Source organism: Giraffa tippelskirchi, chromosome 2 (genome assembly GCF_054371585.1).
Source record: "Giraffa tippelskirchi isolate mGirTip1 chromosome 2, T2T-mGirTip1v1.2.pri, whole genome shotgun sequence".
NCBI lineage: Eukaryota > Metazoa > Chordata > Mammalia > Artiodactyla > Giraffidae > Giraffa > Giraffa tippelskirchi.
In genome coordinates, this window is record NC_137276.1 from 107593200 (window position 1) to 107620936 (window position 27737).

General features: G+C 47.8%; 1 protein-coding gene and 1 long non-coding RNA gene across 25 annotated transcripts in view; one reads left to right on the top strand and one right to left on the bottom strand.

Moving 5' to 3' along the window:
- SLC37A1 (solute carrier family 37 member 1) overlaps positions 1-27737 on the top strand; it is a 97132-nt gene that overhangs the window by 44573 nt on the left and 24822 nt on the right. For all 24 annotated transcript variants that reach the window (XM_081574212.1, XM_081574219.1, XM_081574206.1 and 21 more), the window contains 7 exons: positions 6389-6524; positions 7637-7715; positions 11024-11159; positions 12949-13025; positions 14610-14776; positions 19628-19665; positions 25964-26044. In XM_081574212.1, the coding sequence (XP_081430338.1) occupies positions 6389-6524; positions 7637-7715; positions 11024-11159; positions 12949-13025; positions 14610-14776; positions 19628-19665; positions 25964-26044 (714 nt within the window). The remainder of the gene's footprint in view (positions 1-6388; positions 6525-7636; positions 7716-11023; positions 11160-12948; positions 13026-14609; positions 14777-19627; positions 19666-25963; positions 26045-27737) is intronic.
- LOC145539901 (uncharacterized) lies at positions 14133-27659 on the bottom strand. The gene is made up of 3 exons (XR_014078039.1): positions 27552-27659; positions 17414-17607; positions 14133-15711 (listed from the first exon to the last, which is right to left on the bottom strand). It is a non-coding gene; the product is annotated as an uncharacterized LOC145539901 (long non-coding RNA).

Here is a 27737-nt window from a genome sequence, read left to right on the forward strand (position 1 = left end):
AGCTTGCTCAAACTCATGTCCATTGAGTGGGTGATGCCATCCAACCATCTCATCCTCTGTCACCCCCTTCTCCTCCTGCCCTCAATATTTCCCAGCATCAGGGTCTTTTCCAATGAGTCAGTTCTTCCCATCAGGTGGCCAAAGTATTGGAGCTTCACTTTCAGCATCAGTCCTTCCAGTGAACATTCAGGGTTTCAGAGTCTCTAGGGTAGGTTTAAGTACCTGAGTACATTCACAGCATCACCCTCAGATTTTCCTCAACACACAGATGGTCTGACTCAGCACCTTCAGTGCGCCTGGTTGTGGATTAGCTTAATCAGAACCCAGGGGCTTCTTGGACTTCTGAGATGGATGACATGTCCCACTACATGTGATACCTTCCCTTGTAATGCCTTTCAAGGCTTTCACGTGCCTAATTTAGCTCATATTATTTATAAATCTAAAAGTAGTAATGATCCTGTTGACCCACGGGACAGTTTGAATTATCTCTCACCCATATTTATTAACACATTATGAACAAATAAAAATATAATTTGCTTCCCTAGAATTGATCACCAAGGGCGGTGAATTATATAGTGATTCACATCCTTTCATGTCATTCATAGTGACCTGACATGTCATGTCAGCATGAGGCTACTCTGTTTAGACTTACTGCTGATATCTGTCATTTTCTCTGATTTTAGTAGACAGCAAAAAGGAAAATAAAGTGATAAAGATGAAAATGGGTCTGGGAGGAGGTGGGGTTACAGCCTCCTTTTTTTAGCTGCTCTAGATCTAGCCCCGCCTCCTACCTAGAGGCTGGAAGGACACTCTGTGAGGGACTCTTTCCTGCCACCCCCTGGCCTGGGCCGGGCCAGAACAAAAGCCTGAAAGCAAGGGGTTCCCAGGGAAAGCTGCTGGGATCCAGGTTCTCTGGGGGGGCGGTGACACTGACTGATTTGAGTGTGAATGTTCAGTTCTGTCTGTCCACACGGGACCAGGAGAAGAAAGCTCTGAAGTCCAGAGGCTGACAGAAAACAAAGCCTGAGGGACTGGAAGTGCACACCTTGGCTTTGGAGGGAAACTTGCTATCTGGAAAGTTCCACTCTTCCTAGTATTTGTATTTAAATAGGATGCAACTCCAGTGAAAATCTCAGCAGTGTCTTTGTTAATTAAATTAAATAATCTTAGAGTTTATATGGACTTCCCAGGTGGCATTAGTGGTAAAGAACCTGCCTGCCAATGCAGGGGATGTAAGAAACTCGGGTTTGAGCCCTGGGGTGAGAGGATCCCTGGAGGAGGCACAGCAGCCCACTCCAGTATGAAAAGAATGTCCAAGAATTAATTACCAAAGTGTGAAAAGGTAACATTTTTAAGCCACTATAATCAAATTATTATGGTATTGCATGAAAACAAACAAGGAGGTCAGTAGAATAATATAGAAAATACTGTAGAAACACAGTAGAATGGTGACAGAGGTGATGGGAAAAGTATAATTCATCTAATAAGTGGTGATTCACCTGGAAGCTTCATAATATTGAACCTCTGTCATATCAAATAGATGGATGAATTAAAGATTTAAATGTGAAAAATAAAAAGTACAAATCCAAGAACAAGATCATGTCCATTTTAGGGGTGTAAAGTGGGGAAACCCAAAGCAATGACAGACGGAGGGGTGAAGAGGCAGTTCACAGACAAGGGATCTGAATTTCAGGAGCTGTACTAACTGTGTGCAAGCTTGCTGATATTTACAAGTGCAAGTTCAAGTAACAGTGCATCACTTTATACCCACTAATGGGCAAAGCATATAAGACAGTGAGAGCCCTTGCAAGATGTGAAGGGTTGCAACCTTTTGGAAAGTGTCTGGGTAACACCTGTTGACATTAAAAATGCTTGCCCTTCGGTTCCTGCTTCTTAGAATTTTGTCTATAAAAATAAAAGCACTTAGGAATATCAGCATAAGCATCTTTATTGTAGCCTTATTGGCAATAAAAAAGGGGAAAAGCGGGGAGCAAAAACCTTGGCTGTTATGTGAACTTAATCAGCAGGTGAAAGTTTGAATAAATTATAGTAAATTCATATTCTGATATGTACAACTGCTTTAAAAATTAATTAGAGCAAAATCAGTTGATGCAGAAAAATTCCTCGGAGGTATTTTTGAGTAAGAAGAGTGAAAGTGTACATAAGTCCATGTAGAATGATCCCATTAAAAAATAGACAGTGACCCCAAGGCCTCCCTGTGCATTTCTGTAAACCTGTGTAAGTGGGTGTGTGTTTGCACATGCGGGTGTGTGTTTTCATGTGGCACCTGTGACGCAAATGAACCGACCACCACCAGGTGCTGTTGTAAACGGGGCACCGCTTGTCTGTTCTCCCTGCTCTGAGCACTGTCTCGTCCACTCTTGCTGCTGTAACAAAACCCCACAGACTGGATGGCTGCAAACAGCAGACGTTTCTTGCTCATGGTCCTGGAGTCTGGACTTCCCCAGTCATGGTGCCAGCTTTGTCAGTTTCTTCCAGCCTGCAGACAGCCACCTCGTATCTTCATATGCTGGAAGGTTGAAGAGCTCTCTGGGGTCCTTTTTTTTTAAATCTTATTTATTTTTGATTGAAAGATAACTGCTTTACAATATTTTATTGGTTTCTGCCTATATCAACATGAATCAGACATATGTTCCCTCCCTCTTGAACCTCCCTCCCACCTCCGATATCCCACCCCTCTAGGTTGTCACAGAGCACTGGTTTGAGCTCCATGAGTCATACAGCAAATTCCTACTGGTTGTCTGTTTTACGTAGGGTAATGTATATGTTCCCATGCTAGAGTAGCATGGGGTCCCTTTAAAAGGGCAGTAACCCCATTTATGAGGGCTCCACCCTCATGACCTAATCACCTCCTACAGGCCTCCCCTCCTAACACCATCACCTCAGGGGTTAGGTTTCAACATATGAATTTAGTAGGACAACAGTACTCAGAGCAGAGTGGGCACCTGAACTTTCACTTCTCTTCTAGGACTGCTTTTGGATAATGCTTCCAAGAGTTCTCTTAACCCAGAGCTTTATAAAAGGAGAGTGAAGGACTAGTTAGAATAAATGGACCCACACAACCTAATGAACTCGAGAAAGTTTTCTAAACTTACGCACTCTGTATAGATTGTGTACACACTTGTATGTGCACATGCATGCATCTTTGTACACACACATACTACACTCCACGTATGATCCAAAGATGGAATGAAGCTGACACATCCCCATCCTCCTGATGAGGCCCGAGTCCCCCACTTGATTCCTGCCCCCCCACCCCGCTGTCACCTGTCAGCATCTTCTGGACCCCTTCCTGATTCCCCCTGGGTTATCTCCTCCGTTAGAATGAGCAGCTTCGAGGAGGCCTTGGCCAGAGAACTCAAGAGCAAACCCATGTTTTTGGAATGAATGAGCAAATAGAGTTTCTCAGGGTGAAGAGTCTTCATTAATCTGCATTTATATAAAAGACAATTATGCCTAAATGGCTGATGGGCCGGTGCACGTGCACCTACTCGTGTCCCTGCCCCTCCCCCCTACACAGTGCTTTGTGATGTCATGGCTGTTCTCTGCCTCCTTCCATCATGTTGATAACCTGTCTTCTCTTGCTCCCCACCCCCCACCTGCCAATCACTGTGGCAGTTCATTTTGTTTTGTGGTTTATTTTGCTGTTCCTGTTCCATTGTGTATCACACAGACATTTATTAAACAGTCATGAGCCCTGAGTACCAAGGGTATTATTCCATTCTGCTTCTCCTCCCTTGGCGTCTCACAACTCTTATTTCTCAGCTGCCACATTGTCTTCTGATTGATCGACTTTTATTGCCTGCAGTGTTTTGATTAATTTTATGTGTAAAAAATTTGCAAAGGAGACTGCCTTTATGAACACAGAAGACTAGCTCCCTCCCCCCACCCAAATGATTTTATAATATGGTAAGAATCAGTTCACCTGGTGAGTTTGTTTTGTTTTTACAAACTAAGATAATCTTAGTTTTATTAATCCTTATCTTTCTGCAAACACCAAGTTTCGGGAATATCCTCAGAACTCATTATACTCAAATAATCTTCAATCTTTTCTTGCTTTTGCTGCAGCCTTTCCATGGGGTGGGGTGGAGATTGCATTTCTCATGTGAAAGAGCCTGGGGAGAAGGGAGCTGAATGAGAGGAGGGGCAGCTGGAGGCACCAGGGTACCTCAGTGTGGGTGGACCCCAAACTCACAGCTTAGCCAGTTTCTGAGTGCTTTTGAGGACTGAGCACCCCGGGAGGAGCTCTCCACACACACCTCCACCTGCTCACCTTTACAGCAGCGCTGAGGTGGGCTGCACTGTGCTGGCTCCATAACGGACGGTGGGAGCTCACCTCCTGTGACTCAGCTGAGGCTGGAAGCCGGAACAGCGGCACCCAGATCCCGGCTCAGAGGCTGTGCCCTTGACCAGCAACACCAAACCAAAACAGGAACCCTCTGCTGCTTGTTGATGAAACAAAAATGGGTGCTTCCTAATCCTTTCTATCCCCTGAGGATGGTGAGAGAGGGTGTGGACCTGCAGTGGGAGCTGCGTCTACATTGGTCCTCTTCGCAGACTTCCGTGAGAGGCGGGTGTTAGGAACCCCACGCCAGCCTTGCTCACAGGTTCCCCTCACCACCACACACACAGCCTACGGGGTCCTCACGTCCTGCCTGGGGCTCCTTCAGTGAAAGGTGAATAGACAGCATCAGTGGCACCTCTGGGCCTGGCCCTGACAGCTTCCGAGAGAAGCATCAGGGAAGGTGGGCAGACACACCCGACTCCTGAGGGCAAAGACAGAAGATGCTTATATCAGGTGGGTGGGGAGGTGCTGAAATCCAGCTTCATGCAGAAAGGCAGGGCTGCAGGCTCCCCAGGTCCCGTCCTGAGTTCACAGTCACGCCCCCAGTTTCTCAGGTGGCCCAAGGGGGCCCAAGGACCCCAAGATGATGGTGCCCCACCCCCACTACCAGGAGGATGAGCTCAACTAAGGCAAGCTCTTTGCTGAGTGTTACCTTGAGTTTGGAAAGCAGAACCTTGGCTAGTTTTAGGGTCATGTTTATATTATAGCAGGACAGTGATGACAACAAAGCCATATGACCAGAGTCGCTGGGTCCTGTGTGCCAGGCCAGGTCTCAGGGGTGTGTGTCCATGTAAAATCAGGAGGTGTCTGCTCTGACTAACCACGGCCCTGGCCAGGCAGCTTTTTAAAGGACATCAGCCTCTTTGGTGACTCCCTTCCGAAGAGACAGGGTGTCCACGAAGTGAAGGTGGTGGACAGGCCTCCTGGCTGCCCCCACCTGGTGGACTGGGGTGCAGTCCACTGCAGTCCTGCTGCCGTGTGTCTTGACCCCGGGGTAGACGCCCCTGCCAGGGCCCCCTTCCTGACATCCCCCCAGGCCTGGCCCCTTCAGGACCTCTGCTCCCCCTGAGGGCCACCTCCCTGGACTTGAGGGCACCTCCCTTCTACCCTCACTCATACCTGACTGACTGGTTCATCTGAGCCACGTGTAACGAAAACCCCAGAAAGCCCACAGCAGGAAAGAAGTGGGAGCTGGGGGCCACCTGGGGAGGGACACTGTGTGACCCCCAGGCTGCCTGGCAGACATGTGGAGTCCTGTCTGCCACTCCTTGTATTTCAAGGAACAAGTCACCTGTTTCAGGTCCCCATACCACGATGGTCCAGGCTGCCATATGGCACTTTTCTGAACGTGCGTGTTCCTCCCTAAGGAGCACCCTGAGCTGGTTTTAGGCATGTTTTTGAGATACAATTTGCACAAAGTAAAGTTCACAGACCTCAGTGTCTACCTTGGCAAATATTTATATGCTCACCCAGAAGTCATCCCTCAGGTTGAGGTCTGGCCCCTGTTCAGCTCCCGAGGGCTCCCTGTGCCTGGTCCCCATCATTATGCCACCATCTCTAGGTGACCACAATCCTCTCAATGTCACCTGGATTCTTTTCCCTCCTCCTGAGCTCGTGAGCAGAGTCCTCCCATGTGTGCTCCTCTGTGTCAGGCTTATTTTGAGATTCAGCCTCTTGTGGTCCTGAAACTTGTTTCAATGATATAAATACAGCAAGATGGATCCATGCATCTGTTTTGGGCATGTGGTCCTGGGTGCGGCCTGGCTGCTCTGAGTGGTGGTCTCTGGGTGGCCATATGGGCTATGCTGGCCGTGTCTGTGCTCAGGAGGGGCTGGGCGCTGGGGAGCTTGGGAAAAGTCCTCATTAGCAGACATGCAGTGGGCCCTGCAGAGACACTGCCCCAGGGGTGCCTTATCCCCCGAGAACACAGTCATCCTAGGATGGCTGTCCCCACGCTGTACCCCTGAACCCCACTGAGTTCTCTCTCTCTCTCTGGCTTCTGTCCACCCCACGGGTGTCCAGGGTGAATTGCACAGCTATTGCACGGCTTCAAATGATGGGAAAGTCAGATTCAGCAGCCAGAGCCAAAAAGCCGGAGATCCCCCCGCTGCTCACCAGCTCCCAGACAATAGGACCGACTGTGGCTGGGCCCCGTTCGGTGAGTTCTCCATCCGTTCCCCACCCTCCACCCCCGCCTCATGCTCACCCCAAAGGCTTCCTCCACAGGTGGAGACCCCAGAGCTGGCTGGCTGGCCTGGCTCCCCTGGCCCAGCTGATCTTAGCAGCGGTAACAATGCACTTGGATAGATGCAGCCACGCCTCCAGTTGCAAACTGGTCCCTCCTCCCAGCAAACCAGCCTTCCACCTTCAGCTGCTGCTGTGTCTCCAGTGCCCATGTGTAGGGTTGTCCCTTAGTTCAGGGGTTCCCAGCCTCCAGGATCTACTGCCTGGTGATCAAAGGTAGAGCTAATATAATAATAGAGACAAAAGGCACAATAAATGTAATGTGCTTGAATCATCCTGAAACCGTTCCTCCATCCTGGTCCGTGGGGAAATTATCTTCCACGAAACCAGTCCCAGGTGCCCAAAAGGTTGGGGAACGCTGGGTTAGTGATTAGATCTACTGAAGGTCGGGCTTCCCAGGTGGCACTAGTGGTAAAGAACCTTCCTGCAATGCAGGAGACATAATGAGATATGGATTCAATCCCTGGGTTGGGAAGATCCCCTGGAGGAGGGCTTGGCTACCCACTCCAGTATTCTTTCTTGCCTGGAGAATCCCATGGACAGAGAAGCCTGGAGGACCATAGGGTCCATAGGGTCGCCAAGAGTCGGACACAACTGAAGCAACTTAGCATGCATGCACTACTGAAGGTCATTTGCAGGCTGCATTTGTCAAAGCTGGAAGTCAGGACTGACAGGGCGTAAGCTATGGGTGGAAACAAGAAAGCTGTGCTGTGAGGCTGGCCGGGGCAGGACTCGGGGGTGGTGGTGCTGAAGCAAAGCCAGGGTAACGTGAAACAGAACGAATAAACTGCAGGCTCACCCCAGCGACTGGGATTTGACCTGATGGGAGGATATTTATGTAGCGATAATTTGCAACGTGGCAACTTTATTTCCCGTTGCTGCATTTTCTGTGTTACCATCTGAGGACATTACCCATCCCTAGCGAGCAGAAGTCAGTATTTCACTGCCCCTCTCCTGGACGCAGGCTGACATTTAGTGAAGGCTAAGCAACACTCTCACTCTCCTATTGCTTCGCGACCTGTGTAGATCAGGACAACTATCAACAGCTGCTCGGAGCCCTGGACTACTCCTTCCTGTGTGCGTACGCCATCGGCATGTACCTGAGGTAGGTCTCACTGGGACTGCAAGACCCAGCTGGTCCGCTGGGTGCAGAGTGAGGCTCAGGCACACTGAAGATGCGGCCCGGTCCACAGGTAATGGTCCTCTCATCTCTTCTCAGAGATGAGGTGAGGTGGGAGCCAGCACATGCCCCAGGTGTCCTGCTGACCAGGCAGACTGACCTCAGATGGCTTATCCTGGCCCAGAGTTAGACTCACAGTGAACCCTGCAGAGACCCGGTCACTCTGGAGCAGGGTGCTGGCAGCTCCCCACTCAGCGAGCCCGGCAGAGCACCCTCTCCTCTGGTTTCAGGGGCTGTCGTCTGTTTACTAACCTGCCTGGCGTCAGAGCAGTTCACACAGGGTGTGCTTGGCGTGTCCACTGGATGCCCAGCTCAGCCGGACCAGTGCCTCCCCTGTCTGCCAGAGGCCATCCTGCCTGGTACTTGTGGGTGTGGATTCCAGGGACACGTTGCTGGAATTCGATCCTGGCTTGACTACTCGCTCAGGTGGCTTTGGACAAGTCACTGCACCTCCTCAGGCCTCAGTTTCCCCTTTACAAAACTGGGGAACTCTCATCACACCCCTGTGATGAGAGTTAAATAAGTTATTATATGTAGGATGCTCAGAAGAGGGCCCGTCTGTGTTCCCAGCATCTGTTACATATGATCATCGTTACCCCATTCTTGATCCAGTTCTGAAGTGGCCTAAGAAGGTGGTGAATGTTAGCGGGTATAGGATATGTGATTGGCCAATTAAAAATGGCTATTGTGTCAGTCCAACCAGGTTTACCAAGAAAAAGAAAAGGCTTATAGGGACCAAGGCCTTTAGTCCAAAGAGACTTTTGTTCAGAGAGAGATTTTAGAGCTTTGAGGATCTCTGGTTTCCCTATAAATGTTTACCTTCTTTGCTGAGACCCACCCGGACTGTGTTATTATCCAGCCCTGGGCCCCACTCCCCAAGCTCAGGACCCTGTGGGTGGCTGGGTGACTGGTGCCCAGACAGGCAGTTTCTGCGGAAACCCCTGTTGTACTTGCACATCCATAGAGCAGCAGGGCTTGTCTGAGCGCGGCTCAAATAATAACAGACGCAGGACAGAACACGCGCCCAGCCTCAGAGAAGGACGAGCTAAGCCTCAGGCTCCTGAAGGTGCCGACTGTAACCAGCCAACCAGCCATATCCTCCTGGGGTCGAATGTTTATGATCTACAGACTACAGTTTTCCTGGACACCAATAATCAATAATATAAAAAGACCCAAAGGTTGAGTGTGTTTTTCTGTTACTGGAAAACAGTGTTTAAATGTGGTTCTCAGCCAGGAGCCACTGGAGCCACTGCTGGTTTTCTCAGCTGGAGAAGGGGGGCGCTGCTGGCATCGAGCGGGCAGAGACCCGGGTGCCGCTAAGTGTGGGACAGGACCCAGGACAGCCCCTCGCCACAAAGAATTACCCATCCAAGGTGCCAGGGGTGCTGAGGCTAAGAAGCCTGGTTTGAATAAAGTGGCTTTATCATTGCTTATTTATTGGCAAAGATGGTTCTTCATGCACTTCGCCAACAAGGCTATTATGAAATAATATTATTTTATTATGAAATGCTGTTATTTATTTCATAATAACATAATGCGAAATTCACAGTAGACTCGTGACTCGAGGGTATACCTGCTTCCTTGTATGGCCTTTCAGTGACCCCATGGCAGATGGCCAGTGATGTGGACAGTGCTGGTTTAACAGATAAGCCAGACGCAGTGGCACCTGCATTGACCCAGCTCGATGCTGGCAGCTTCAAGCAGGGGTGGTATGGCTTTCATTACCTGTAGGAGCCTGATAAAATGTGGAATGCTGTCCCTTCTGTTAGGTCTTTTCTCTAAATACTTGTAAACAGAGACCAAATTGAGGCTCAGTATTGTTTAGCGAGACTGGAGGACGTTTGAAAGCCCAGCGATGGCAGTAACTCTCTGGAGGCCCATCTGACTCTGCACTTGCTCTGTGACCTTGGGCACCTCAGCCAGCCCCCCCAAGGACATGTCTCCTCTTCTCTGCAGTGAGCAAGATGAAGTAGATAATTCCATTAGCTCTAGGGTGTTCTCAAGTTTGTACATGATCAGGTTTCTATTCAGCTTGAAATTTGACCTGGATGCTGTCTGTAATTTTAAATCACTTTCTCTGTTTTCGTGTTTAAAAGGTTACTGACATGATACTGGGTAGACCTTTTTTTTTTTTGGTAAATTCAGAAGGAAAAGCTCCCTAGGGTGCTGGTTCTTGAGATGGAAGACCAGCAGTTTGGAGTTTGTTCCCAGGGCAGGTAGGCGTCATTCTTCATTACGTTTCATATTTATCTGACTCATAGAATGATTGCGTGGAGGAAAATGAGACCTAAGGGTTGAGTGCAAAAGGCTCAAAGTCATTAATGATTGTTCTCCAGCTTTTTTATTCACTTAATAAGTCACAACATCAGGCTGTTCCACGGTGACATTTCCTACAGGGCCATAATAAAGAGTATTTCCTATGGCATTGGGCAGTGTGGTGTGATGGTGGTAAAAACCTGTTAAATATATACACCCTGGTTTGAAACTGGAAACTTTTACCCTCCCTAGGAGCACCGGAGCTGTTTTATTGCACACCCACCACCTGCCAGGTGCTTAACCAAATTTACTTGTCTGGGCACCTAGGCAGCTCTAGGAAGCAGTACTCCCGAAAGATGAGCTCTTTATTGAGTCATCCTGTTGTTTAGAAGGAGGATGGAGCACAGAGGTTCTGCCCCCCGGATTCAGGCTGTGCCTTAAAGAAAAGAATCTGTCAGTCTTTAAACCAGATCACAGAGGTTGAGGCAGGAGGGTCGTCAGCAGAGCCCCTTTGCTGCTCATGCACAGGCTCACTGCCAGCCAGAGCGTCGAGAAACCTGCCCAAGGTCACAGGTGGTCCCTTTTCCTGCCACCTGTCTGCAATCCAACAGTTGGAACTTTCAAACACTATATATTCCCTGGCTATTGTTTTTATATAAAACAGGATTAAGCCAGCAGGACAAGTTTTTTGGTTTTTTCTACTGGCAGTCATCCTTTCTGTCAGAGTGTTTCAATTTTATTATTTGACAGTAACTTCTACTCTAAATAGAAAGTCTTAAAGGGTGTCGCCAATTTCTGGTGAATAAATGCTCCATTGAAAAATAACTATGATTAAAACTTCCTGGAAATTGAAGTGCTTTCAAGTTCTAAAAGCTCAGAGAACAGCATGAAAGCATCCGGAAAGCAATGGCCGGGTCATTTACGTTATGGGTGTGTTTATTTTCTCATGTTTGTCTTTCTTTTTTCTCCATCCTCAGTGGCATAATAGGGGAACGCCTTCCCATCCGGTATTACCTAACCTTCGGGATGCTGGCCAGCGGTGCCTTTACTGCCCTGTTTGGGGTAGGGTACTTCTACAACATCCACAGTTTCGGGTTCTACGTGGTAACTCAGGTGAGGTCTGGTCCATGGCTCACCACATGTTGGGTTTCCACCATGAGCTGGATGGGGTGTTCATGTCACCTCTGCCAAGAGAGAAGACGGCAGAGGATGGGAGAGGGGGCAGAGCTGTGTCCTGTCTGAGGTCAGGGTCAGCACTGAACCACATGGCCCCTTTTCTCTCCTCTGCTCTGAGATGCCAGCAGCCACGAAGTGTTTCTTAGTGTCAGGAGTTGCCGCTTAAAGAATCCTATTTGTTTTTACCCCAGCAGGGGGATTGGAGCATGAAGCCCTATGAGTCCTTCTGCCTTCATTTGGATGCGTCTGAGATGCTCTGTCCTGTCACAGATTTGACTGCTCCAGAGTTGGGGGATGTGGGTGTGGCAAGGAGAGGGGAGGGTTGAGGGGCCTTGGGGGCAGTCAGTGGGGATGAAAAGTGAGAGTCTGACAGAGCTGCAGAGATTGAGGGCTAGACAGGCCTGTGGCCAGCCCCTTCTAGCAGGCCCAGTGCTGCCTGAAACACTCGGCTCTGCCCATGCCAGCAGCCCTGTGGTTAATACTGACCAGGCATGGAAAAGGACTCAAAGCAATGATGCTCAACTTCTGAGGCTTTCCAGAGAGCCCAGGAGGGTGTTCTAAGATCATGGGGCAAATTGTATGTAATTTGCTTTTACAACTTTCACCATGGGACTTGAAAGAGTTTGACTGTTTTTGTTACCAAAGTTATGCACACTTTATAGTAATACAGAAAATTAGAATTCCCCAGAGTCGCAGCATGTTCCTGGAGGGAAGGCTGAGCCTGGTGGCCCCCAAGGCCAGACCAGTGGCTCCCAGGCTGCCTCCCGGAGGCCAGTCCTTCCCTGCGGATGTTGAAGGAGACTGGAGGTTGGACCTTGCTTCGTGTTGCCTCCTAAAGCTGCCCCTGAGCCCGCTGAGATGAAAGCAAAGCCAGTTGCCAATACAGTTCTTAAGTCCCTTCTTCCAACGAAAGCTTAAGGCACTCTTGGCAAGTGGAGAATGTTTCTCCAGTTGCCAGGTCAAGGTTATGCTCATTTCAGTGGAGCCTTAGCAAGTTGATGGTGGAAGAAGGGAAAATGTGCAATTTATAAGCCACATTTGTGGTTTCATCACAGTTCTATAAAACGGAGAAGGTTTTTCTCTTTTTATAAAGTTTTAGGTTGGAAAGAGACTGGACAGCTTGGCCCCAAGCTGTTCATCTCTCAGCGAGAGATTTTTCTTTTCTTTCTTCTCTCTGCTTATTCTAAAATTTTCATAGTAGGCACACATTACTCTCATAATAAGGTATATATATGTGTGCTCAGTTGCTCAGTCATGTCTGACTCTTTGCAACCCTATGGACTGTAGCCCACCAGGCTCCCCTGTCCATGGGATTGTCATTTCCTTCTCCAATATATATACATATATATGGGCTTCCCTGGTGGCTCAGTGGTAAAGAATGTGCCTGTAATGTGGGAGACCTGAGTTCATTCCCTAGCTTGGGAAGACCCCCTGGAGTAGGAAATGGCAACCCACTTCAGTATTCTTGCCTGGGAAATCCCATGGACAGAGGAGCCTGGCAGACTACAGTCTATGAGGTCACAAAGAGTCGGACATGATTGAGCAACCTAGCACACATATACATATATATAGTTAAAATACACGTTTGGCTATCGAAGCTCCCATCGAATGGGTTTCTGCCCCTTCTTCCTATGAGGGTCCCTGCTGTGCACCCAAATCCCTGAGCACGGGCCCCCTCAGTGTGCGTGTCCCCCTCAGTGGTCTTCTCCTTTGCTCTCTGTCGCAGATCATCAATGGACTTGTGCAGACCACTGGCTGGCCCAGCGTTGTCACCTGCCTCGGGAACTGGTTTGGAAAAGGCAGGTGAGGAAGGCAGCTTGCTTCCAGCAGCTTTCATTCTTCTGATGAAAACTAGACCACTTTATTTTTAGTTTTTCTTCAGATTGATTACAGAAAAATCACCTTAGTCTACTCTATGAGATAAGATGCTTGAAACCTCTGGGACTTGAGTGTCTGAAATTCAGATGGGCCGCGGTCCCAGGAGATGCCCCCCGTTGTGGGCGGGGTGGAGTCTGAGTCACCCTCACAAGCCCACCAGTAGCCCGGGCTTTACCTGGCCTCCCAGGAACCTGGAAGAAATCAATCAGGGCCTCGCCCCAGGCCTTTGGAAGCAGAAACTACCTATTCACAGACTGGCAGGTACAGGGAAGTGTTGGCAGGTCCTGTCAAGGTCACCTAGCACCTGGTAGCAGAGCTGTACTCACTTCTGGACTTGACTGCAATCAGAGGCCATCCTAATGTTCGTGTGACACACAGCACAGCCAGGACCACGACTGGAAAGTGATCGGAGATGCTGGACAACATGGGGAAGCTAAAACAGGAAACCCACTCATCTAGCTTTATTTAGCCATGTTCATCTGGTGGGTTCATCAGCATGAAATTTTGTTAACAAGATGTTTCATCAGATGATTGTATTCAGGTTATGTGCTTGCTAAATTGCTCAGTCGTGTCCAGTGCTTTGTGACCTTATAGACTGTAGCCCTCTGGGCACCTCTGTCCATGGGGATTCTCCATGTGAGAATATTGGAGTGGGTTGCCATACCCGATTCCAGGGGATCTTCACCATGCAGGGATCTAACCCACATCTCTTGTGTCTCCTGCATTGCAAGCGGGTTCTTTACCACTAGCACCACTGGGAAGTAAAGTGAAGTGAAGTAAAAATTGCTCAGTTGTGTCCAACTCTTTGAAATCCCATGGACTATACAGTCCACGGGATTCTCCAGGCCAGAACACTGGAGTGGGTAGCCTTTCCCTTCTCCAGGGGATCTTCCCAACCCAGGGAAGCTCCCAACCCTGGGCTCTTCCCAACCCAGGTCTCCCACATTGCAGGTGGATTCTTTACCAGCTGAGCCACAAGGGAAGCCCTGTATTTAGATTGCAAAGGCACAAATTTAAATTTCAAGCTTTCCAAGAATTTCAGGAAAAGGCCGCTTTCCTCGTTTAATCATAAAATGAATAAGCTGAGAGAGATGTAATTATACAGCCAGAGTAAGTGAAGATACAGCTGTCTCATAAACACCCCAGTCCCAAGTCTTGCAGAGATGATGTGTGCACTGCCTGTTTATTTCTGGGTGTGTGCTCAGTTGCTAAGTCATGTCTGACTCTTTGTGACCTCATGGACAGTAGCCTTCCAGGCTCCTCTATTCATGGGATTTCCCAGGCAAGAATGTTGGAGTGGGTTGCCATTCCCTTCTCCAGGGTATCTTTCTGACCCAGAAATCAAACCCACATCTCCTGCACTGGCAGGTGGATTCTTACCACTGTGCCACCTGGGAAGCCCCATTTATTTCTACATCAGCTCATGCACTACACAGGCACTGCTGTGAGCTCACGTACTGACCCACTGAAACCCTGAGACCTCACGTGCCATCTCTTGCTGTGTTGCAGGCGAGGTTTGATTATGGGAGTCTGGAACTCTCATACGTCCGTGGGCAACATACTGGGCTCCTTGATCGCTGGCTACTGGGTGTCCACGTGCTGGGGCCTGTCCTTCATCGTGCCCGGGGCCATCGTGGCTGCCATGGGGATCCTGTGCTTTCTGTTTCTCATCGAACGTAAGTACCATAGATGACCACCCCTCCCTGGGGTGGGTGGTGGCTTCTGGGGGACGAGTTTAGGAGAAGAGGCTGTTGTGGCTTCGTCCCAGGCAGGCATGGGGTTGCCTGGCCCTCCCAGGCCAGGCAGACTTCCTTCTTAGGTACCGGCTTCCCTGATGAGCTGTTGTTCTCCTGGCCTGGTTGGATTTTCTGTTGTTTCCTGATTTCTGAAGTAAACTGCTGTTGAAACTCTTCCGGCCCTGTTCCCCCACTCTGCAGAATCAGGCATATGTGGTCTTCCTCCACCTGCCACGTTGCTCACTGTCCAGCCCATGTGGCTGCACCCACTCATCCGAGTCTTGCTGCCACAAACTGAAACATGCCTTGCCAGTTGTTTGCTCTCTGATAAGATATATCCTTGACAATGTTTTAAAACCATGGCATGACTTAAGCTCATATATCTTAATTAGACAAGCGTGTTCTACCAGAAAATCCTATCCTTTGTTCCATCCTGGACTCAATACCAGACTTCTGTTTTAACTGCATTTGAAAGTAATTTTTTAAATCATGGTTGGCAGGACAAGGATCCTAACAGTTACACTAACCGTAGAGAAGCAAGTGCTGCTTTAGCTGTTATTTGTCAGGGTGTTCTAATCCCACAAGCTATTCTGATGAGTTATATTTGGCGTTTACATCTTTGATTTGGTTTAAAGCTAAATAAAATCATATGGTACTAGACAGTGCCCACTGTCAGCTCCCAGGTAGAGATGCTCTGCAGTCAAATGACTTCATCCCTGTAGTTGCAGCCTCAGCTCTGCAGTTTCATCATCCAAAAGATTAAGGCATGTGAAGTTTCTCACTTCTTTTTTCTTGTTTCTAATGGTAAGCTTTGCATTTTTAAAATAACCACCCATTTAGTGGGGCACACAGGAGGCTCTCCAGCCAATGTTGTCCTGTCAGTGAGGACAGAAAGTTAAATGAGGAATTACCGCCCTGCCACACCCAACCCTAGCCGCCCACCCCCCCCCGCAATGCGAGCAGGGGGGCGCTGCTCACCTCCCAGTGTCACCGATTTCTCAAGGGGCTGAGTAAGCTTTTAGCAAATCTCGAAATGGCCCGAACAAGTGAATTGTTAAACAGCTTATGTGCAGGGGAGGGTGGGTATTTTGGCTTCCTTGCCAACCTGTGGAATTAACTGTAGCTTGGGTGTCACCGAAGTTCCGGGAAAGGCCACCACGTCCCCTGTTTTCCTCCAGGCTGTCTCCCCAGCACCTGGCGCCGGGTCACCTGGACAGTGACTCACAGGGCCCCCCCCCCCCGTGCCTTCTGCCCAGAGTCCAGAGTCCACAGTGGCTTTTATTCTCCTCCTTAACTGACAAAGGGGCGGTTCTGGGGGAAAGAGGCGAGGTGATGAGGGACAGAGTGTGTGGCAGTGGACAGGAGCTTGTTTTGCTGGCCTGGCTGGGACTCAGTCATCCAGGGTGGGACAGGATTTCCAGGAACAAGGAAGTCCTGATTTCATCTTTTGTAATAAAATGAGAGCATCCTCCCCAGAGCCGCAGCTTCTGTGGCTTCTGAGGGGCTGGGCAATGCTGAGCGGGTCTGTGTGGTCGTGATTGGGGGAGGGGGTACTTTCCTACCTATGCACCATCCTCTCACCCTCTCTCCTGTTTCCATGGTGACCCTTCCCGCCCCCTGCCCCTGGCCCACTCTGGGATGAAATGCACCTGCCCAGGTACCCCAAGGCCCTAAAGTGTTCCTGGGAGATGTACTGACACTGACTTGGGGCACACTGAGCACTCGTGTCCCCTCTCCTTGGCCTAGGGGAGGCGGCCCTCAGTGGGCCCTGAAGACTAACAGCGGTCTTGGGGTGCTGCAGGCTGTGGGGCTGAAGTCCCAGCCACGGAGGCCCCCTCCCCTCCTTTCATCACATTCGTCTGGTCGATGCTGGGTCTCCTTACACGCAGTCTTAGCCTTTCGCTGTTACCAGTAAATATGTTCAAGGTTATGCAAGACCATCCATTGAGTTCCTGGTCCCTGTTCTTCACAAGGCCCCCAGAAATGCCCTCTCACTGCTCCTCCTCCTCTGCCCCACACCTGCCCCCTCCCCTGTACCCCTCCCGGCTGGGGCAGGGGTCTCTGCACACTCTGGTCCCCCCTCCCCTCGAGCATCACTCAGTCACCCAGTCTTGCCCTCTCTGCCTTGAGCAGCTCTTCTCCCCACAGGCCTGGCCATGCTTGTCTAAAGACCACCAAAGACCGCCCTTGGCTGCTCCCCCTGTCCGTGCCTGGCCTCTGCCAAGGCCCCCAGGGCCTAGCTCATGGGGCTGTGTGCACCTTCTGCACTTGGTGTTTCTCCACTGACTGTCTTCCTCTTGAGATCGAGCTCTAGAGCTGCTGCTCTGTGCACACAGCTTTGACAGGATGCCAGTTGGTTGTGCCCCTGACATCTCCCCCTGGGACAGCCCCTGTAGCCAGCCTCGTGGGAGGAGGCATTTCTGTGGCCCCCTGACCAGGCCCCCCACCCCCCAATGCTGGGGCCCGGGTACCAGGGCCCCATGTCCACAAGTCACAACAAAGAGAGAAACATGTGGGCAGGCTTGACCCTAGCCAGGTCCTCATGAATGAGTCTTTTCCTCCTGGTCCCAATGTCACCTGTGAGCCCGAGTCCACTGTAGACACTGTCACTCTATCAGGCTGCTGGTTGTCCTCTACAGCAGAACAGAAGACCACGGGGTCCTTTCTGTCAAAGGGATCGGTACTGTATTCTTCCCCGTAACAATGAAGTGGCGTTTGTATGAATGACAGGAGGCAACTGTAAGCACATCCTGTGTCCAAGGGCAGAGCACCTGCAGAGAGAAAAGATCAGGTCCACGTGCATCTTGGTGATTTATTTCTGCTCCCTCATCATCCCTGATCCCTTACTCTGGGGTGGGTGGCAAAGCTGCAGGTGTGCCCCTTCTTGTAACCAGCAGTGAGGGACAGGCCGTCCCTGCTCGTCCTTCCTGCCCAGGGCTGGGCCCAAGGACCCTGTGGGCACCTTGTCCTCTGGCTCCACTAGGGCTGCCTGGGAAGGTGCCCTCAGACATATCCCAGCCAAGGGTCACATGTGCCAGTGTCCCACAGGTGAAATCCCAGGAAAAAACACATCCTGGGCACTGGCCATACCCACAAGGATGAGCCATTGGAACTGCCCCAGGGGCTTGCATTATGGGCAGGGGAAAGCTGAGGGTTGAGGGGAGCTGATGTCAGTGCATATCCCCAGAGCCATCAGGCCCACCAGTGCTCCCTGGGCCTACCCTCAGCAGAGGACGAGCTGAGAGGAGCTTGCAGCCCAGGATCGCATGTGGTCCAGGGACCCCTATACAATGTCACCCTCTGTGTCTTGCAGGAGGGAACTCCACTGTGGGAAGTTTAAAGTCCTGTGGCTCAGTTTGTGTTTCAAGGCAGTGAAACTGTCTCACCATCTTTTTATGGGTGGTGAGGATGGAGCAGAGCTGTTGAAAGGTGGCTTTCTGGATCCTCAAGAAGTGGGGTTTGCTTCCCAAGGCTACTCGGGGCAATAAGCTCAGCTCTCATTCCCAGATCACATGGACATGGTCTTAAATTAGGAAAATGAAAAAAGCCTAGCTTCTGGTTTTGTTCCTTTTCATGTCCTTCCCTCCATCGACGAAAAATTAATCAGTAGATCTAAGAAAGAATTGGAAAGTTTTATTTGAGCCAAATTGAGGATTACTATTACCTGGGAAGAGTGTCCAGGTTTTTGAGACAGAGGACTGTACATCAAATGTCATGTTATTGACAGATTACAAATCCAGATCTGAGCGGCATCGAGGTGGGTCCTGTGACCCCTGACCAGACCCAGAAGGGATGTGATCTTTAAGGACTGTTCTGTGGATGCTGGGAGAATGTTGCTCTTCCTGGCTGAGCAGGTGTTCCTGCCAATGGGGAGGTTTGAAAAGTGAAAGTGTCATTCGCTCAGACATGTCTGACTCTTTGTGACCCCATGGACTATAGCCCACCAGGGTCCTCTGTCCATGGGATTCTCCAGGCAAGAATACTGGAGTGGGTTGCCATTCCCTCCTCCAGGGGATCCTCCCGACCCAGGGATTGAAGCCCAGTCTCCTGCATTGCAGGCAGATTCTTTACCATTAGAGCCACCAGAGAAGCCCTGATGAGGTCTGGTCCATGCCTAATCCAGAAACAGAATGCAGAGTGAGGAGGAGAGGTCTCCAAAGGGCAGAGAAGAATCTTCATGTTTAAATTTTTCTTTGCTTGCTATAAAATATGACTTTTATTTCACACCTCCTTGCATTTCAGTAAAAGGCATTTTGTTCTATTTCAAGATAGGTGTCTTGTGCCCACCAATCTTTCCTTCTTATTCATCCCATAACATTAAATGACTCATCCCAAATGTTATCAGAGTCCCACTGCTCAGATCTACTGGTCATGTTTTCTATTTCCTTCTGACACTTATCCTTTAAATGTATCTGACAAGGCTGGTCTCCACAGTACACATATGCTCTGCTTGTTTTTGTTTGTAAACTATTTTCCATTTTGCAAAGCGGGCTTCAGATTCATGATGACCTGTGTTTGCTGGCACTGGTTACCTGTTCTCCCAGCTTCAGTGCGCAGGGATCAGGCAGTCTCGGGGCCTGAGTGAGGGAAGGAGTGTGTGCATGTGGGTTTGTGCGGGGGTGGCCAACCTCTGCCCTCATCCCACCAGACATGCTGCCTTGCGCATTGTCTTTTTTTTTAAATGGTTGTTAATTTAGTAAAAGTGTCAGATGGTGCCTTGTTCTGGTTTAATTTCTTGTGTCAGAGGAAGCATCAAGCTCTGATTCACACTGTTGCTTTTTGGTGTTTCAGATCCGAAGGACATTGCCTGCTTTTCCTCCCTGGCCACGGTAAGGACATGCTCTCTGCTTCTCATGTCTCCCAGGTCTGTGTCTGGTTACTGTCACCAGCCTGATCCTGTCTGTCCTGTCAGTTGGGTATCCAAATGTGCACACCAGTCCCACCCTCAAAATATTGGCAGTTTTAGAAAAAAGATTACTTAATAATGATAACAATCATTGTCATCCTCATGTGTAATTGTTCTTGTGCACAGCTCAGACATATGGAAGAGCATCCCCATGCTGGAGGCATTCCTGCACTTGTGTGTGTGACCTGGGCCAAAGCTGAGTCATTTCCCCTGCTCAGTCCCCTGACAGCTTGAGGAGCCCCTGGGGTGCCAGCTTCCCCAGGTCTCATGGGGAATCGGGGCTCCCCTTCCTCTTTCCAATTCTCAGAGGGATTTGGTCAGAGGGAGAGACAGGACTGATTTCTAGGGATGTTTCCTCAGATTTTGCAACAATCCCAAAGTTCTCTTTCCCACAGGAATTCTGCTCACTTCCTGTAGGGCCCTGGATAGACCCATGGGTTGGGGGAAGGGAGGGCTTCCTGAGGGGCCCCAGAGGCCAGGGGCTGGGGCTAAGCTCGGCCGCTTCCCTGTCTGCTCTGTCCCTTCACACCTGCCCCTCATCGTGAGCAGAGCTCTGTGCAAAGCTGCGTTTGCAAGGCCTTTCACAGGTGCTGACTTCTGGGCACAGCCCTGTCCTGGGAATTTCCCATCCGAAGTTCTTTTCAGCATGCAGTTTTTATTTTTCCAGTTCTTTAAAGTTTTTGTTATGGGAATTTTAAAACATGTAAGAAAGTAAAAAGAATAGTATCATGAATGTGCATGTACCCATTACCTGCCCATCTCATGTTATCAGTACCCCTTCTAAGACCCCCCTTCTCCTCAGGGTTTATTTTGTATGCAAATACTGGTATCATTTTATAACATTTTGTTTCTGACTATTTCAGTGTATGTTTATAAAATATAAGGATTCTTTTTAAAAAAAATTTTTTTTTAAATTTATTTATTTGGCTGTTCTGAGTTTTAGTTGCAGCATGCAGAATCTTCTTGAGTCATGCAGTCTCAGAAGTTGTGGCTTGCAGGCTTAGTTGCTTCTTGTCATGTGGGATCTTAGTTCCCCAACCAGGGATTGCACTCATGTCCTCTGCATTGCAAGGCAGATTCTTAACCACTGGACCACCAGGGAAGTCCCATAGGGACTCTTTCATTAAAAACAAACAAACAGCAACAGAAAATAATAGAAAAACAATAGAGAAAATCAATTAAACCTGTCAATAGGAAAAACACACAACCTGTAAATTGTGAGTAATATTTTATTCAGAGAACTCACTGAGGACTGAAGCCTCTCAGTGGCTCTGAGGAAGTGTTACAAAGAGGTAAGGGAGGGGCCAGGATGGATAGGAGTTTTTGTTGAAAAAACAAAGCCACATACTTCGAAAGATTATTGCTAATCACAAAAAATCAGACATCTCAAGTAAATGACTTTATTGCTTGTGTCTGTATGGTAAGATGCAGGAGGCTGGGCTCATTGAAATTACTCCTTAGATAAGCATCCTAGATATCCTAGTATCTATGGCTAGGATCCTTTTTCATCTTCCTGAAACCCCTCAGGGCACACCTTAGAAGGGGGCTGTAGTGGCTGATGGCTTGGTGGCAGCAACATTCTTTGTTTACTGAAACTGGAAGGCAACATTTTTTGACCACAAGTCAAAAGTTGGTTCTTTGAGAATATCTATAAAATGGAGAATCCTTTAGACTGATCAGGAAAAAGACAGAAGATTCACATTACCAAAATCTGGAATGAGAGAGGGGATGTTACTACCAACTTTATAGAAAGAAGAAGTATAAAGGAATTCTATGGACAACTGTATACTAACAAGTTAGGTAACTTAGAATAGATGGGGAAATTCCTAGTAAAATATAAATTGCCAGGACTGACTTGAGAGAGAATCTGAATAAACCTATAACAAGGAAAGAAACTGAATTATTAATGAAAAGTTTTAATATTAATGCAAAGAAAACCCCAGGACTAGATGACTTCACTGGTGAATTCTACCAAACATTCAAAGAATTAATACCAGCTATTCAAAAACTCTCCCAAAGAAATAAAAGAGAACACTCCCCACTTATTCTATATTATCCTATAATATAAGAAGATAAGACATCACAAGAACAGAAAACTGCAGACCAAGTTCTCTCATAAGTGTAGATGCAAAACTTAACAAAATACTAATCCAGCAGCATATAAAAAGGGTTAAGCATCATGATTCAATGGGATTTATTCCAGGTATACACCTGGTTTAACACCTGAACATCAATTAATGTAATACTCTACCTCAATAGAATAAAGAACAGAAACTCTGGGGTCATTTCAATAGAAGCAGAGAAAGCCTTCAATGAAATCCAGCATCCCTTAATGATGAAACACTCAACAGACTAGACATAGAAGAGACTTGCCTCAACCAGATGAAGGGCATCTATGAAAATTCACAACTAACATCACACTTCATCATGAAAGATGGAATGCTTTCCCTGTAACATCAGGAACAGAACAAGGATGACTGCTCTCACCATTTCTAGTTAACGTACAGGAAGTTCTAGCCAGAGCATTTGAACAAGAAAATGAAATTTGAGGCATGCAGATTGGACAAGAATAAGTCAAAAGTGCCTCTTTGCAGACGATGTGATCTTGTCTATAGGAAGTCCCAAGGAATCCACCAAAAACCTATTCGAGCTAATTAAAAAATTAGCAAGGTTGCAAGATACAAAATCAGTATATAAAAGTCAGTTGTATTTCTATACATTAGCAATGAACAATCCAAAAATGAAATTAAGAAGGCAATTTTATTTACAGCAATAGCAAAAGAAATGAAATACTCAGGAATAAATTTAACCAGGGAAGGACAAGACTGATACATTGAAAACTACAAAACATTGTTGAAAGAAATTGAAGGCCTAAGAAATGAAAATACATCCTGTATTCACTGCCAGGAGGACTCAGTGAATATTGTCAAGATGGCAGTATTTCCCTAAATGGACCTACTAATTGTGTGTAATCTATATCAAAACCCCAGCTGGCTTCTTGGCAAAAACTGACAAATTTATCCTTGATTTCTTATGAAAATTCAAGGAATCTAGAATAGCCAAAAGAATCCCGAAAAAGAACAAAGTTGGACTCACACATCCTAATTTCAAAAGTTACTACAAAGCTGCTCTAATTAAGGCTCTGTCTATGTTATTAACATAAGGTTAGACATATAGATCGATAGACTAGACCTGAGTCCAGAAACAAACCCTCACATGTATGGTCAATTGTTTTTCAGCAAAGGTGCCAAGACTATTCAATGGGAAAAAGATAGTCTTGGTGCTGAGACAGCTGAATATCCACTTTCAAAGAATGAATTTGGAACACTTCCTCATACCATACACAAAATTAAAATGGATCAAAGACTTAAAGTGAAAGTGCAAGTCGCTCAGTCGTGTCCGATTCTTTGCGACCCCATGGACTATACAGTCCTTGGGATTCTCCAGGCCAGAATACTGGAGTGGGAAGCCTTTCCCTTCTCCAGGGGATCTTCCCAACCCAGGGATTGAACCCAGGTCTCCTGCATTAGAGGCAGATTCTTTACCAGCTGAGCCACAAGGAAACCCCAAGAGTACTGGAGTGGGTAGCCTATCCCTTCTCCAGCAGATCTTCCTGACCCAGGAATTGAACCGGGGTCTCCTGCATTACAGGCTGATTCTTTACCAACTGGGCTATCAGGGAAGCCCCAAAGACCTAAAGGTGAGAGCTAAAACTATAAAACTCTTAGAAGAAAATACAGGAGGAAATCTTCATAATCTTGGATTAAGCCAAGCCTCCTTGGATATGACACCAAAACCACAAAGCATGGAGGTAAAAACAGATAAATTGGACTTCACTGAATTTAAAACTTCTAGGCTTCAAAGGATACCATCAAGAAAGTGAAAATACAACCCAAAGAATGGGAGAAAACATGCACAAGTCATATATCTGATCATAGACTTGTATCTAGATTAGGTAAAGAACTCTGCATTCAGAAGAGTGTATCTTTCTGTTTCTCCTTTGCCTTTAGCTTTTCTTTTCTCAGCTATTTGTAAGGCCTCCTCAGACAACCATTTTGTGTTTCTGCATTTCCTTTTCTTTGGGATGGTCTTAATCACTGCCTTCTGTACAGTGTCATGAACCTCTGTCCATAGTTCTTCAGGAACTATCCTAAAGGAAATCAGTCCTGAATGTTCATTGGAAGGACTGATGCTGAAGCTGAAGCTCTAATACTTTGGCCACCTGATGCAAAGAGCTGACTCATTGGAAAAGACCCTGATGCTGGGAAAGATTGAAGGCGGAAGGAGAAGGGGACGACAGAGGATGAGATGGTTGGAATGCATCACTGACTCGATGGATATGAGTTTGAGCAGGCTCTGGGAGTTGGTGATGGACAGGGAAGCCTGGAATGCTACAGTCCATGGAGTCGCAAAGAGTTGGACACGACTGAGTGAGTGAATTGAACTATATAAAGAACACTTAGAACTCAGTAATAGAAAGACAACCTAGTTTAAAAAGGTTAAAAGAATCTGAAGAGATGTTTCTCCAAAGAAGATAAATAAGTGGCCAATAAACACATGAAAAGCTTAGTTTAATGTCATTAATCATCAGGGAAATGCAATCCAAACCACAATGAGATACCACTTCATACTCACTGCAGTGGCTGGAATCAACAAGATAACAGCAAATTGGAACCCTCATACACTGCTGGTGAGGATATTAAAATGGTGCAACCACTTTGGAAAACAGTCTGGCAGTTCCTCAAAACGTTAAGCATAGAGTTACCAGATGACCCAGCAATTTCACTCCTAAGTGCATCTAAGAGAAACTAAGTGCAGTGCAATGCATGTGCGCTCAGTTCTGTCTGACTCTTTGCGACTCCATGAACTGTAGCCCACCAGGCTCCTCTGTCCGTGGAATTCTCCAGGCGAGAATACTGGAGTGGGTTGCCACGCCCTCCTCCAGAGGATCTTCCCAATCCAGGGATAGAACCCAGGTCTCCTGCAATGCAGGTGGATTCTTTACCACTGATGCCACCTGGGAACCAAGAGAAATTAAAACATATTTACTGTACACACACACACACACGTATACACCATAACCCCAGTGGGTGAGCTGTATCTTGTCCGACAAGCCTATATGGAGGGTGTTTTCTTCCTTCTGAATCTGCTGGTGTAAGAAGGTCTCTTTTTTTTCACTTGTTAGAGAAAAACATTGGCCTGTGTTATTTCTGAAGGCCTTTTCCTTTCAGTCCTAAAAATGTTAAGTTGCCTTAACCAGCATTTTTACTTTTTTTTATTCTTCAGTCTAGTCACTTCGCCGACAAAGGTTCATATAATCAAAGCTATCATTTTTCCAGTAGTCATGTATGGATGTGAGAACTGGACCATAAAGAAGGCTGAGAGCCGAAGAACTGATGTTTTCAAATTGTGGTACTTCAGAAGACTCTTGAGAGTCGCTTGGAGTGCAAGGAGATCAAACCAGTCAATCCTAAAGGAAATCAACCCTGAATATTCATTGGAAAGACTGATGCTGAAGCTCTAATACTTTGGCCACCTGATGTGAAGAGCCAACTCATTGGAAAAGATCCTGATGCTGGGAAAGCTTGAGGGCAAATGGAGAAGGGGGCAGGAGAGGATGAGATGGTTGGATGGCATCACTGACTCAATGGACATGAATTTGAACAGACTCTGGGAGATAGTGGAGAACAGAGGAGCCTGGTGGGCTGCAGTCTGTGGGACTGCAGAGTCGGACAAGACTGAGTGAACAACAACAACAATTGGAGTATAGCTAATTAGGGGCTTCCCAGGTGGTGCAGTGATAAAGAATTGACCTGCTGATGCAGGAAATGTGGATTCATTCCCTGGTCAGGAAGATCCCCTGGAGAAGGAAATGGCAACCCACTCCAGTATTCTTGCCTGAGTAATCCTATGGACGGAGGAGCCTGGTGTACCGCAGTCCATGGGGTCACAAAGAGTTGGATGTGATTTTGTGATTGAACAATAACAGCAACGTTCTTCAGTCTTGGATGATTCTTCAGGAAAGGATTTCATTTTTACCCTATTATTCTGAGGGTCTGGAGTCTTGAGAATGAACTGAGTAGCCTTTGTTTTGTTTTAAACATTTGCCTTAGATTTCCTTGGTAGCATTTTCGTGAAGACAGTATCCTTGCTGCAGTGAGTGTAGGTGTCATTTCTGATCATTGATTCAGTAATTGCTGTAATTAACTTTATCCCCCCAGTATCCAAGAGGCTACGAGAATGGTGCACACAGGTTCTGGCCGCAGAAGCCAGTCCCAACCGAGGAGAGGAGCAAGCCTCTGGTGAGTTCCGCAGGCAGACAGTTGGGGTCCTGCCTCGGTGACACCTGTCACAGACACCCACGGTGTTGTATTTCTTCAGTTCACATTTGTTCATTTTGTTTGGATGGTGGGCTATGCTTACTTTAAGTTTGTGACTCAAATTTGTGAGCAATTCATTCATCGGACAGCCATCTGCAGCATTTGGGGTTGCAGCCCCTCTCCAGGTGAGGCTGTGCCAGGGGCATCATCCCTCACCTCTCACCCGAAATCCCCTTGCCCCTGTGGACCTCACATCCTCAGGGGAAGAGGGCAGGCATGGGGTACAGAGAGAAAACCAACCAGACAGAGCTGCCCAGAGAGGACTGAGCCGGCGCTAGTTCAGGCCTGGTCTTAGGAGCTTCTCTGAGCCAGTGGCCTTGGACAGAGGTGTCTAGGAGGTGAGGGCTGAGTCTGCACATACCTGACCCAAGGGGGTTTCAGGTGGGGAGAGCATAAGGTGGGCTGGGAATAAGAGGGGGACCCAGAGACAACATAGAAAGTCAGCTTCCAGCCCCTTCACTGCCTGTCCATTATAGGAAGAGGAAGTTGAGGCACAGATGGTCTGAGCTCCCTGCCAGGTTCCCCTCAGAAGTGAAGAGGCCAGATGCAGTCCAAGTCTCTTTCCCGGCCTGGGCGTCACCTGCCCCTCTCCTCTTAGGATGCAGTCAGCCCTCCGTGTCCAGAGGGCTGTGAAACCTGCCCATATGGGGGCTGACTGTTCTTAGCCATTGTATGTGAGGGATTTGAATATGAAGATTTGAGTCTCTAAAGGGAATCCTGATACCAATCCCCTGCAGATCCCGGGAACCAAGGGAGAGCTGTGCTCCCAAGAAATGCCTCACATCACTTCTGCCTGGCTGACCACACCCAGCTGCAGGGCCACTTTATATGTGGTTATAATCCTTGAAAGTGTATGGTATTCTCCTTTCAAGTCAGTTAGCTTAAAGGATAAGTGTTCTAAACAGACTTCCTACATTTTTTTTCTTTATTGCCCAAGGGAATTATTTCAGGTGGTTGAAATAATAGAAAAAGGAAAAATAGTGTCTCTTACAGTTTGGTTCTTGGATTTTAGTGAAATTCGGCTGAAATGCTTTCCATCTCTACTCATTTCTGAGTTTCCATCAAAATCAGGTATCTCAGATTGGGCTGATGTAACAAAAATATCATAGACTGAGTGGCTAAAACAATAAACATTTACTTCTCTCATTTCAAACGTGTATTTCTGGAGGCTGAAAAGTCCCAGATCAAGGCTCCAGCAGATCCAACATCTGGAGAGAGCCTGCTTCCCAGCTGGTGGGCAGCTCCCTTCCCCAGGAACCCTCACATGGTGCAGCAGGAAGAGAAGCCAGCTCTCTTCTGGGCACTATATGGGCACTAACCTCCTCACCCAGCTCCACCCTTGTGGCCTAATCACCTCTGGGAGGCCCCACCTCTGAATTCCATCATGTTAGAGATAGGGTTCAACATACACATGGGAGAACAGAAATACCGGTACAAAGCATCGGGTCTTAATCAATGTCCAGATGGCTCTAATTCCTCTCCATTTGTTGCTGAAGACTCATCTTTTTCTAGAGGTGAGAGCCAGGCCCTGTGTTCTAATGTAGTTTTGTGTGAGTGTCTGTGTGTGTGCTCAGTTGTGTCTGACTCTTTATGACCTCATAGACTGTAGCCCACT